Genomic DNA, 14,098 nt, shown 5'->3' with positions numbered 1-14,098 from the left:
TTGGTTATTACTGCATTGTCGGAACTAGAAGCACAAGCATTTCGCTACACTCGCATTAACATCTGCTAACCATGTATGTGTATGTGACAAATAAATTTTGATTTGAAGGAGGCGGTGCATAAGGTGGTCCCATTAGAGGGGGGATGGAATGTACGAGCATCATAGCAGAGGGGTTGACCCAGGAGTGGCAACGTGAGTGGGAGAGAGAGGAGCGGGGAAGGAAGTTTCTCTATCCAGAATTCTGAGAGGGAGGTCAGGTATCTGGGGTGTGAAAGGAGGGATGGGGTTCTGTTGACAAGGCTGAGGTTGGGTCATTGTGGATTGGGTAGTGTGTTATTGTTAGTGGGGAAACACCCAGATGGGAAGTGTGAGGAATGTGGTGAGGTAGAGGTTGAAGTATGTCCTGTTATATTGCTGGTGGTATGCTGAGGATAGGAGGCCATTTTTCTGTGAACTGACTGTTGTGTAACTGCATTTTTGCCTGTAACAATTTTGAGCTAGCACTTTGACTTCTGATGTAAAAAAGGCTTTATAAATACATTTGATTGATTGAGCTCAAATAATAGGCAGATCGAAATAACAAGGAAGCTGTTGTCCTTTCTCTATTCCCCGGGCCTGCACCTACTGGTGTGCGGCTGTTAGATATTTAAATGTGTAATTTGCACTCTGACCTGAGAAATGCAGCGATACAGCGTCTAGTCTGCCGGGAAATGCACAAGAAGAAGGTTTGATGTGTAATGGAGCAGTATCATATTTCAATGAACAGCACACATACCTTTTCATTTAACCGCACCCTTTGAGCTATGATTCCAACCAATAAGATCCTTTCTCTTCAGTGTAAACAGAAGTGAGGTTGTGACTCATAGGCACAAGATGGCACAAGCAGGAGGAGGTGTGGATCATAAAGATAGATAGAGGACTCGTCTTTATCTGTGCCATTATAGCGTCTGACAGCATGGAAAACAGAGCAAAGCAGAGTTAGGAAATAAAACGTCCAGTGCTGTGTATGTCCCCTCGTCTTATAGGAGAACGTTTGTTGAAGAGGAGCGGAACAAGTTGCCAAATCAGATTAATCCATTTGAGATTTCCAGACTGGTGGAAAGAGTGATGGTAAAGTGAATTGTGTGTGGATTATGAGAAGTGGACTTGTTCTGATTTCTTGTACTTCAGAGGAACAGAAGGAGCGTGTGTTGTGCTTCACCTGATTTCGAGAAGGTTGCCATRTCATGCGTGGCTATTCGGAGCAGGGCACCCCTCAAGGGGGTAATATCTGTCGTCCACAGGAGGCTGCGGAGGGTATAACAGCTCATAAATGGCTGGAACGGAGCAAATGGAATGGCAAACATGGAAACTGAGTTCGATACCATTCCACTGATGCCGCTCCAGCCATTACCACAAGCCCGTTCTGCCCAATTAAGGTGCCACCAACCTCCTGTGCTGGAGTCTTGTGGGAAATCGATGTTGCAGAAATAAAATGTATCCATGGAGTGATTGATGCACGTCGGATGAATGGAGTTTAAAAATATATATATATATTTTTTAAACGAGTCCATCCGTACCCAAGTGCAGTTTGGGTATATGAATAACCATGTCAGAGGGTTTATCCAAAGACCAATGCAGTGTAATCACTGTAGAGGTTATGGACATGTGGAAAGTGTCTGCAGAAGGGAAAATTCGAGATGTCCATTTTGTGGAAGAGATCATCTCATGTGTTGTAAAAGTGAGGAGCACTTGTTGCAATTGTGGTGGGGATCATGAAGCGACATCTTAAGAATGGCCGGCGAGGGTGGTTGAGGATGAGGTGGCTACAGTCAGGGCCAACCAGAACATTTCATATGAAACAGCTGTAAAAAGGATTGAGGGATCTAATGGTCCTGAAGTGCCTATGGTGGTGAATAGGCCTTCTCTGAAGGCGGCAGGGGTTGCCAGACATTTTACATGTCAAGAAGGTGGACTTTGTGGCCTTTATAACTATGGTGGTTAACGGCACTGCCAAAGTGGAGAGGAAGTCCAGGAAAATAGCCATAGAGGATGTGGCAGAGCAGTTCCTGGGACTGGAAGACTTCTCAGCGGAGGAGATGCATGGAGTATTGTCACCAGCCATACCAATTATGTTAGCGCAGCTGAAAACTGTTGTCCTGATTTTAAGAAGCAATAAAACTGGCCTTCTTTAGACTAGTTGAGAATCTGGAGCATCAGCATTTGGGGGTTCGATTACAGGCTCAAAATGGCCAGAAACAAATAACTTTTCTGAAACTCGTGTCTATTCTTGTTCTGAGAAATGAAGGCTATTCTGTGTGAGAAATTGCCAAGAAACTGAAGATCTCGTACAACTGTGTACTACTACCTTCACAGAACAGCGCAAACTGGCTCTAACCAGAATAGAAAGAGGAGTGGGAGGCCCCGGTGCACAACTGAGCAAGAGGACAAGTACATTAATGTCTAGTTTGAGAAACAGACACCTCACAAGTCCTCAACTGGCAGCTTCATTAAATAGTACCCGCAAAACACCAGTCTCAACRTCAACAGTGAAGAGGCGACTCCGGRATGCTGGCCTTCTAGGCATAATTCCATGTGTTATTTCATAGTTTTAATGTCTTCACTATTATTCTACAATGTAGAAAATAGTAAAAATAAATAACCCTTGAATGAGTAGGTGTTCTAAAACTTTTGACCGGTAGTGTATATAGATGGGAGGAGTTTCAAAAAATGATATGCCAGATGGTTAAATGCTGCAATTGTGGTGGCGAACATGCGCCCAAATTCTTGAATTGCCCCGTTAGGGTGAAGGAGACAGAGGTGGCAAAAATAGGGCTGTCAGGGAGAAGGGAGTACCATTTTAGAAACAATGGTAGTTCGAGTAGAGACACTAGTGAATGTTCCTCGCCAACAGAGAGATCCTTACATGATAAACGRTGACTTGCAATGGTTATAAACTGCACAGAGCAAACAGAAAGAAAAATCTAAGAAAATAGTAATCATTGAGTGTGGCTCAACGTTTTTTTGGGGACTTACAGCAGAGACATTACAAGTAATCCTGTCGATGAATGTTCCGCTCTCACAGGCCCCTGAGCCTGTGTAGGAATGTGATTTGGACTGTGATTGAAGCAGTGGGATRGGTTTTTGATTTATTTCACTTTTTGTATGATGTCGTCACCCTCCGTCCCATTTGGTGGATGCCAGATACAGCGAGACGCTCAGAGATATAGAATCAGTCAGGATGTTTCGTATGCAGAGGATGTAAGACAGATTGGTGTGACTACAGTGCGGAATGTTGGAGCTTCCATGGCTGCTCCTGTACTACAGTAAGTGGACCTTATGTTGGGGTTGGTGTTTCTGATGGTTCTGGCATGGTTTCGAGACCTGTTCAGAAATCTTGCGCTCATGAATGTGCTCTGTCAAAGGACATTTTGGTAGTGACAAAAGTTAACCTTACCAATGAAAGCTATGACATCAACACGACTCGGGTTGTGGAAAGCAGAAATGCTTGAAGGTTATTGTGGAAAAGCCAAAATAGTTTTGGGGGTTAACAGATACTGTTGAAATGGTTGTAGACATGCTGAATAATCCTACGGGTGGATTGTTTCAGAATGTCATACAGTTTAATGGGTTGGGGCTTGGGAGGGTTAGTAGGGCTTTTTCCCCCCAGTTATTTTTTCTTAGTAGTGCATAATTAGGTAGACCATGATTGATGCACACTCCAGCACAGTAGGTGGCGGCATGCACTTTTAAACCTTTGTTTGCGGACAGCAATGATATCATAGAAGACTAAGACGAACGGAAGTGAACAGTGACCAATAACTATTTCCACGTTAGCGTTTTTATTGTTAATATTTAGATGTGTATTACCACCCTGGAACGCAATATGACTTAACTGCACAGCATCACATACTTAACCCATGTAGTTTTTTATTCGCGTTGGAGACAGGACTTGGTTGATATGTTATCTAGGTAACGCTAGCTAGCTAGCTGCTAACAATGGCCGGTAACTCTAACGGTATGGTATTTCACACTCAAATAGCCTCCATCATGGAGGTGCTAGCGAATGCAGCCGTGGCCGAGATCTGTAAACTCGTAGACGACGAYTATGCAGTGTTTCGTTTGGAAATAACTCAAAGCCAGAAAGAAAACAGGGCATTGCGGAAGAAAGTACTGGAATTGAAGGTGGCACGGGAACGCGCAGAGAGGACAACACGAGAGCGCGTCCTCGCCAGTCGTGTCAAGATCGTCGACCGATACAGAGGAATGGCAAGAGGTGCATTTTGCAGAARGCTGCATTCATATATACGGCAGTGCCTTTCGCCCCCTTGCCCTATGCAAATGTATTCCGATGTGTTACCCTGAATTTGGTATTGGTCAGTTTTTGGATTGTACGCAATAATTCCCCAAATTACTTTGCTATCTTGTGCAAATACACAATATCATATTCTAACCACATTCTTGATTTACTGCATTTCCTATTATTTCCTCAATGAAAACAATATAATGAATGGAACATTATACATTAATCAATAAATAGTATATCAATAAGTTATGAGAAGTGTTACCTTATCCTTGCCATTGGTGTATAATATAGCATTGACAGTAGCTGAYGCCAGGGTTTCCCAAACTCAGTCCTTGGGGTGCACGTTTTGGTTTTTGACCTAATACTACACAGCTTATTCAAATTGTCAAAGCTTGATGATTAGTTGATTATTTGAATCAGCTGTGTAGTGTTAGGGCAAAACTCAAAATGTGCACCCCTTGGGGTCCTTAGGATGGAGTTTGGGAAACCCAGAGTTAACCTCACCACCTCTTTTCCCCCCAATCACTCTCTCAGGTGAAGGACATCYCACTGGAGGCCACAGGAGCTTTGTGAAGCCAGCTGGACACAATTCATGGAGAGTTGACCAACTAATCACTATTGATGAGGGGAGCGGAACCTCAACCCAGCAAGTTATTGTGATAGAGGTTAGTGTAATAGTGTTACATAAAAATGTGTTACTTTATAAATTAAATGTGTCTTTTTATTTCAGAAAGGCTGCCCTTAGCTATTCACTTGCTTACATGTACATCCTAATTTATCTGCCATAGGGGAGCTTGTGAGACTTCATTACAACATTTATCAAATTCTACTCATGTACCGGTAATAACCTCTTCTCTTCTTGTGTCAGTCTGCAGATGGAGAGGCTGCTGGTCATGAGGTCAAGCAGGAGAAGTCTGAAGGAGAGGAGGACCCATGGCACAGCAGAGACATCCAGACTGGAGTAGCTGGAGCACCCCCTGTAGCCACAGAGGACCCCACCACCGCCCCAGCACAGCCCAGGACCCGATGCAGCATCATGGAGGTCAGTGGAACCCCGAACGCCGTACTCAAGTCAGAGACAGACACCAAGTCTTTAACTGTAAACACAGGATCTGACCACAGGTCAGACCCAGAGAGACTGGGGCTGAGGAGACTGGGCTGTCCTCCTGCTCCCGGCTCAGAGTATTTACCGGTATTTCAACAAATCCAGAAGATGGTTCATTCCCGTGGAGATGGTAATGCGTTAGACACTGAAGTTGATGATCCGTCTGGTTCTTACGCTACAGAGATGGACCCTGGCAACATATCCTTGGGTTTAGAGACACAGACTGATCTGTCTAGAGGGGACTGGAACCAGTACAGTAGTAGTGTATACTCTGAAAGTTGCCTAGATAAGAAAGGGGAGGTTATAGTTGTAGATGAGGTGACTGTGAAAGTGGAGAGGGATGTTCCTCCCACATGGAATGCAGATAGTCACCAAGGAGACGGACACTCACAGGGCAGAGACTTCTTAGATTATAGGGAAAGCTTAGAGACAAATCCAAATGTCACGACTCACTCCCCTTTACACGCGCTCAGGGATTGCGACCTAGTGTCCACATCGATGGGGCATTCCRATTCACACCTTTTCGATCAGGTATTGAACTCAAACGACTGGGCTAGAGCCCAGGCTCAGGAAGGGGGAGCAACATCAGGCAATAGTAAAGAGAAACGGTTCCTCTGCATGTTCTGTAACAAAGGCTTCAGCTGCCTCCAGAAGGTGGAGATCCACCAGAGGGTCCACACAGGGGAGAAACCTTACAGCTGTAACCAGTGTGAGAAGAGGTTCTCCCGCCAGGACCACCTGAAAAGGCACCAGATGGTCCACACAGGGGAGAAACCCTACAGCTGTACCCAGTGTCACATGCGCTTCGCCCAGGCTGGTCACCTGAAGATGCACTTGAAGGTCCACACGGGAGAAAGGCATTTTGCTTGTACGCACTGCGGGAAGAGGTTCTCAGAGAGGAGCTACCTCAGGATACACCAGCAGAAAAAACATTCCACTCTATAAAATAGAAAGTAACCATTCCACTTGATCGCTTCTGGCGTTTCGATCAAACCCTGCATTTAAGACAAAAATAMATTTTCATCAGAAATTTGGGATAATGAGAGTAACACATTTCAGTGTTGAATATTCCTGGGTAGGATATTGCATCCAGACGTGTGAGATATATAAAAGTCTGTTTCATATTGTTTGTGCTGTGTAGGCTATATGGTGGTCACAAATTTTCCCAAGACACTTAATGAAAAAATGTATTCCGTTCATCAAGTTCATACTGACTTTTAGTTGAGACACGTGTATGTGTGGTTTTCATATGGTGTATTCAGCTCTTGTTTGTTTAATAAACACAAAATGGGACTTTTCATTCCAAGACTTTCATTGAGACTCTTTAGACCCACACATTAAAAAGCACCTACTGTACAAGTCAAAATACTTTAGCCCGGTTTGTCTGACTTTTGATTTATCATTTCTGACTTGTTTTTACCCACAGCATMATTTATGTCCACCGTGATGGGTTTAACAACAATTTAAGAAATTCTGTATCTACGGTATAGGACTCAAAGGGTGGAGGTCAGTGACCTGGCAGTGATTGTGGACATGATCTTGGACTACAGGAAAAGGAGGGCTGAGCACGCCCTGTGGCGGATGAATCAGAATTAGTTGGGTAACATAGATGTCTTAAKATGTCTTATCTGCATAATATGCTTATGTGGTATACTTGTTATTAGAATGTTTCCCTTCGGACTCTGGTGTTGGCAGTTGCACTTCTTCCCTCAGCTGGGGCTCAGTCACCTGGGGCCCAGAGAGGGGAGAGGTCAGGCTTGTCTTTCACATGTCCCTGGTGCTATGCAGAATATCAGAAGGGGAAGAGGACAGGAGGGAACATTGTCTTCATATGTGAATGTGTCTACCTATTCTAAACCATGTGAAGGGATGGCGTGATTAGTGGGGAACCAATTACTTGTCTCCACAATGTCTGTGCGCCAGTCACTCCCTCCTTTGGCATTGGAGGGAGTGTCTGGAGTTGACAATTGATTTATGCCATTGGTCGAGTTGGTGTTTTTGTGCTAGGAGTAACAGGAACAAGATAGGAACCTCGTCTTAGGGACCAAACTGAACRATAATTTATAGCGAATGCCATCTGGCTACGGGACACTCCTTTCTCATTTATGAAGTCTCACCTTGTGACCCATTCTATGTATCTGTTGTTCGTCATGTAGGTTGAAAGGGGTGTATCTTGGCTATAAAAGACCTTTGTACTTTTGTCTCGCCACTCACAACGGATTATTAGAAATGGTGAATCATTGACAAGTCATTGCTATTGCAAAGCTCTCATTATTAAAGATTTAGTTTAAGTATAACTCTGACTTGTGTGATAAGTTTGTCTCTCCTCATTTGATAGTAAAGAAATGAACCACCACAGCCCCCATTCTCATCGACGGGGCTGTAGTGGAGCAGGTTGAGAGCTTCAAGTTCCTTGGTGTCCACATCACCAACAAACTATCATGGTCCAAACATACCAAGACAGTCGTGAAGAGGGCACGACAAAGCCTATTCCCCCTCAAGAGACTGAAAAGATTTGGCATGGCTCCTCGGATCCTCAAAAATGTCTACAGCTGCACCATCGAGAGCATCCTAACTGGTTGCATCACCACCTGGTATGGCAACTGCTCAGCCTCTGACCGCAAGGCTCTACAGAGAGGATTGCGTACAGCCCAGTACATCAATGGGGCCAAGCTTCCTGCCATGAAGGACCCCTATACCAGGCGGTGTCAGAGGAAGGCCCTAAAAATTGTCAAAGACTGTTCTCTCTGCTGCCGCACAGCAAGCAGTACCGGAGTGCCAAGTCTAGGTCCAAAAGGCTTCTTAACAGTTTCTACCACCAAGCCATAAGCCTGCTGAACAGCTAATCAAATGGATACCCAGACTATTTGCATTGACCCCCCCCCCCCCCCCCAACACACACTTTTTTTTACGCTGCTGCTACTCGCTGTTTATTATTTATGCATAGTCACTTCGCCCCTACCTACATATTACCTCAACTAACCTGTACCCCCGCACGTTGACTCGGTACCGGTACATAGCCTCGTTATTTTGTTGCTCTTTTATTTTATTTAGAAAATATTTAGCTTAACTGTATTGTTGGTTAARGGCTTGTAAGTAAGCATGAAATACAATTTGATTTGAAACAAGGTGGGGATGGGAAACACTGTTTTACATTATAGTCCTTTGGCAGACACTCTTATCCAGAGCGATTTACAGTAGTGAGTGCATACATTTTCATACCTTTTTCGTACTGGTCCCGCGTGGGAATCAACTGAGCCACACGGGACGCCATGTTGAAAGTGTGTTATCTCTGTACACGTGTGTACGTACCTGAGGGATTTAATGTCTGTGTAATCTGTATCAGCTATCTCTTCCAGGAGGAGGAGGGTCCAGAGGTGCTGCTGGTGAAGGAGGAGGGAGGTGAGGAGGGTCTGGGGGACCATGGTCATGGGGGACAACCAGACTACACCTCCTGAACCCACAGAGGAACCAGCTGAGCAGCACAGGACCACACACAGTCTCACTGAGGTGAGCCCACTGTGAACTACTGTCTGTATGGTAGTAGGTCTGGGTAGGAGTGCTGATCTAGGATCAGTTTAGCCTTTTAGATCATAATGAATGAGACTTTTGTGAGGGCATTTTGAAGTTAAACCTTAATAATGCTTGTGTACTGAAATATATGTCTTTAAGCCCAGGCATTGGGCTTGAGATTGTCAAAGAAACAAACTCATATAAGATAGAAAAGTGTGCGCGCATTAATAAGAGGCCTGTTCTAACTGTTGTGTGTGTGTAGCATGACCCCATGATACCTGGGCGCTCAGCCAAGAGCTGACAGAAACTAACTGGTTCCTCTTAGCTTAACTGGAGACAGAGCAAAGTGTTATCTTCTGCACACAAGTCATAGAGCTATTGTTCTGTTTGGAGCCTGTTTCTGGGCGAGAGATTCATGTTTTATGTGTGTGACCAGGTCGACCGTACATCATCTGGGCCGACAGTCAAAGGCGCTTGCTTGCCCAACTTGGGGGAATTGTTGAGCTACTCTTAGATGGAATATGTCTGGAGTGACTTCCTGTCATTCTGGCCGGTATTGTCCTCACTCAGTTGCGACAGACTGAGGCAACCTTTTCACCCAGTTGTCTCCCCTCACACACATACACATACATAGGGTCACGTGTTCTGCAGATGCTTGCATGGGGTAGCTTGACTATATAAATGCTCCTGTATTCTTTGTACAGGAGGCTCTCACTCCATCTCACCTGCGTGGGTGGTGCGACCAGCCTCCTCATTATRATACGTTTTTAATAAAAGTAATACCTTAATTGATTTTGCCTCTCCTCATTATTAGTTACAGGTAGAATTTCCACCACACTATGTAGACCGGTGGGGACCTGATCCTCAATCAGAACTTCTACCCTGAGACTCTTTGTGGATACGGGCCCTGTTCTTGATGAATTTTGTCTTTAAGTGTGGGACCATGCCTTTCAATTACCAAACCATTAAAGATTGTCAAGTAGTCACATCAACTAACACGTTTGCATAGTACTCATAGCAATCCCTCATTACCCAATCAGAAGATGCTCCATAGCAGGGTGTTCATATCAGATTTTTTGATCCAACATCCTCTCACTCTGTATCTCTTACAGTCAGTAGACATGGAGGATGGGAAGATTGATCTGCTGCTGGTCAAAGAGGAGACAGTAGAAGACGGACCAGAAAGCATTGATCTGCTGAGTGGACTAAAGATGGGGGAGCAAGGTAAGGAAGAAATACATATAGCCTACATACAGTAATAGATCTTCAATGGGAATAGTGATGGATCTGGCTTTTATTTTCTCTTCATTCATAAAATTAAATCAATACAACTTATGTTTACATACTAAAACACACACAATTTATGAACTTGACCAGGTAATTGACTCAAATTCCATTGGGCCCGTGGGACGACATCACTGAGCAAGCCAGGACCAAAGGCAACATAGTGGAGGTCAGTGGATGGGACAGAGTCCTCAACTRTTAACCACAGCTAGAAACAGACAGTCGAACACAAAACGACAACCGAACTTAGTCTCCATGACAACAGGGTGAAGCACAGATGTGGTCTGTGGGGACGGTATACGGCGGGAGAGAACAGATTTGGCTAGAGATGTTTCGTCCTGCTCCTATAATTGTGAATCAGAGAGACTGATGGCACCTCAGGTTAAACCCCCTAACAGGTGCTGCCTTCAGGCTGCCTTCTATAGGATCTATCAACTGGAACATGGACCCTGTGACAACACAGGGTCTACGTCCTCACACTCTCCTAATGTTAAACCAGACCTCAGATAATGCCTCAAGACTAAATGGCTACACAAGCCCATTGACAAATGACAGTAGTAGAGATGTAACCAGTAAAGTTGGCAGCGCCAAAGAGAAGCGCTTCCTGTGTTTGTTCTGTGGGAAAGCCTTCAGTTTCCCCAAACAGGCTGAGATCCACCAGAGGRTCCACACAGGGGAGAAACCGTTCAGCTGCCCCCAGGGTTAAGAAAAGGTTCTCCCACCAGCACCAGATGCACCTGAAGGTCCATAAGTAAGAAAGGTTGTTTGCCTGTATGCACAGCATGTAATGACATGTAATATAGTACTAATTAGTTTGTAGTTAATTCTGTTGGTTTTGGATGTAGTGAAATGAGGAAAGAAAGAGTATGATGAGGCAGAGTACCTTAACACAGCGCGCCTCCAACCCGGAAGCCAGCCGCACCAATGTGTCGGAGGAAACACTGTGCACCTGGCCCCCTTGCGGGCACTGCGCCCGGCCCGCCACAGGAGTCGCTGGAGCGCGATGAGACAAGGATATCCCTACCGGCCAAACCCTCCCTAACCCGGACGACGCTAGGCCGGTCGCGGCCGGCTGCGACAGAGCCTGGGCGCGAACCCAGAGATTCTGGTGGCGCAGCTAGCGCTGCGATGCAGTGCCCTAGACCACTGCGCCACCCGGGAGGCCCAGAACGACAGATTCTTACCTTGTCAGCTCGGGGATTCGATCTAGCAACCTTTCGGTTACTGGCCCAACGCTCTAACCACTAGGCTACCTGCCGCCCCAAATACACCCGGTCGCTACAAAGATACAGGCGTCCTTCCTAACTCAGTTGCCAGAGAGGAAGAAAACCGCTCAGGGATTTCCCCATGAGGCCAATGGTGACTTTAAAACAGTTACAGAGGTTAATGGCTGTGATAGAAAAGTGACGATGGATCAGCAACAGCACYATTGTAGTTACTCCACAATACTAACTTAATTTACAGAGTGAAAAGAAGGAAGCCTRTACAGATTWAAAAAATTCCAAAACATCTATCCTGTTTGCAACAAGGCACTAAAGTAATACTGCAAAGAATCTGGCAAAGCAATTAACTTTTTGTCCCGAATACAAATTATGTTTGGGGCAAATCCAATACAACACATAAATGAGTACCACTCTCCATATTTTCAAGCATAGTGGTGGCTGCATCATGTTATGGGTATGCTTGTGTATGGGGAGTTTTTCAGGATAAAAGAGAAACGGAATGGAGTTAAGCACAGGCACAATGTGTATTATTGTTATGAATCTCCCATGGTTGTAGAAAACATTGCCACCCAATAATTGACTTTGGCTGTATTTATACGGATGTATGTCACCGCGTCACTGTGTTTATTCTACAGTCCTTGACCTCAAGCTGTTTGCAGTAAATGGCCTATAAGTTACCTTCAGGTGATGACTGAGGTGAAATATTAAACTTGAACTAAATTGAACCTGTAGTTGATATTCCAGACTGTCTGGTCTTTACAAACGGGTTCAGAGTGTACAACATGTTGACTTCTGGGTCATGTCATTTGATTTCAATCACTTTTTGACCACACTCCTTTTGATTCGAACTAAACTTTCAATACATATTTGCCCATGGTAGAAGTGGTCAGAAAGTAACATTTTGGACCCGAGTGCCAGAACATTCAGGAGAGGGAGGTGCTCAAAATTGACCCATTTGGCATACCTCATCATACCATGAGATTAATGTCTTCATCACTGGGAAAGATAAACAGTTGAATTGAATATAATTTTAAAGCTTGCATACAGGATTGTCAAACTATTGGACAATTTCCTGAAAAAAAAGKTAATAAAAAAACATTTRTTTTACCTTTAATGTCAATTATCTGAAAACAAATAAAACAAATATATTTTGCATATGTTGCAGTTTTTGACCATATTTGACATAATCTGAGATGTTTGTGTTGTGCCCGTCATCGGTTGAGACACAGCATGCTCTTGAATACAGGGTGGGTGTCATGTTTTGGCTGATTAATGTACTAAAATGGGAATAACATTGACATTTCTACTTTCAAATGGTACCACAAAGATGGTTGGAGGTCCACATATCAGAGAATGTTGACTTGAATGAGATATCAGTTAAATTAACACTGTCAATCTTCCATATGAAACCTATTGATATCATAGGAATATAGATAATAGAATAGACATTCCCATTTAAGTTGTTAATCAACAGTGGGTGGACCGGCAGCCATCTTTGTAAATAGTAATTGGAAGTTAAAATATCAATTTCAATATCAATGGTGTACCAGCTAAATTGCAGTGGTCTGAAGGGTAGGCCCATTCTATGAATTATATTTATATGATTGAAATAACACCCACCCTGTATTCAAGAGTATGCTGTGTCTCAACCGATGGTGAGCACAACACATACACCTCAGAGGATGTAAATTAGGGTCTAAACTACAACATATGCGAAAATAAATGAAACAAATCTGAGTTTATGCGGTTTTTACAGTACTTTAGATTTTTTTATAAAAAAACATTTATTTCAAGAAATTCTAAATATTTTGACAACCCTGTTTTTAAGCTTTTAAATTATATCAAACTCAACAATAATCTTTTCCAGTGATGAAGAYATGGATGTCTCATGGTATGGTGGGGTATGCAAAAAGGGGCAGYTCTATCTCACGAATGTTTTGGCATTCAGGTCCAAGAATGTCACTTTCTGACCACTTCTACCATGGGCAAATATGTATGTAAAGTTTCATTCAAATCAAAAGGGGTGTGGTCAAAAAGTGATTAAAATCAAATGGAATGCCCTTTCTGTTTAGGAGGGTACTTAACCACAAACCCCTCATTAACTTGTCATTTGAAACAATGTGGCCAATCAGCTTAAATCCAATAGTTTTTTTCATATTGAACATACATATTAAACTGTACACAACCAGCGCAATATGTATGTCCAATATGAAAAAACGATTGGATTTAAGCTGATTGGCCACACTTTAAAAGCCACAAAATGAGCAGAAACGCTCCACTGGGTGTAAACTCCGTAGATTTGGAAACAAGAAGYGCTACTTAGTAGAACAGACCCTTTTACTGCAACACAACGTACAGGCAATTCTGCAATAAATGATAGGAGTACACACACAAAAAAACATTGTTGAGCATTTAGACTTGAAAAAACAAATAAATCACATAATATCTCATAGAAATACTTTTAATTRTTCTTTGTATGATAACTAGTATAAAATATTGATAATTGTGCACATTTCCCATCATTTTCAACCCAATTATTAATTCCTTACAAAAAACATTGCAGTTTTGTAACTGCAGTTTTGGACCCAGTAATTGCAGCATAATTGCAGTTTGCTGTGGTTGAACTGCAGTTTTGCTGCACTGTAACTGTAGTTACATTGCAAAATTACTTAATTAAAACATTTTGGA

General features: G+C 43.4%; 2 protein-coding genes across 9 annotated transcripts in view; one reads left to right on the top strand and one right to left on the bottom strand.

Annotated features, from left to right (window-relative positions):
* Positions 1–14,098, bottom strand: part of LOC112067942 (uncharacterized) — a 539,689-nt gene that overhangs the window by 188,281 nt on the left and 337,310 nt on the right. The window lies entirely within an intron of this gene.
* The window catches only part of LOC111958455 (uncharacterized), a 320,242-nt gene that overhangs the window by 128,764 nt on the left and 177,380 nt on the right, over positions 1–14,098 (top strand). The window contains exons 1-6 of one of the 6 annotated variants that reach the window (XR_002876534.2): positions 3,760–4,255; positions 4,820–4,950; positions 5,154–5,327; positions 8,750–8,900; positions 10,016–10,127; positions 10,281–12,453. Coding sequence is in view for 5 of the 6 variants with exons in the window: in XM_070437210.1 (XP_070293311.1) it covers positions 3,979–4,255; positions 4,820–4,950; positions 5,154–6,335 (1,590 nt within the window). In the remaining variant the exon portion in view is untranslated. Of the gene's footprint in view, positions 1–3,759; positions 4,256–4,819; positions 4,951–5,153; positions 6,691–8,749; positions 9,696–10,015; positions 10,128–10,280; positions 12,454–14,098 lie in introns of those variants that run through there. The other 5 variants (XM_070437214.1, XM_070437210.1, XM_070437213.1 and 2 more) reach the window with 5 other exon arrangements.

This window comes from Salvelinus sp. IW2-2015, linkage group LG34, assembly GCF_002910315.2.
Source record: "Salvelinus sp. IW2-2015 linkage group LG34, ASM291031v2, whole genome shotgun sequence".
NCBI lineage: Eukaryota > Metazoa > Chordata > Actinopteri > Salmoniformes > Salmonidae > Salvelinus > Salvelinus sp. IW2-2015.
This window is presented reverse-complemented; position numbering and strand designations above follow the sequence as displayed.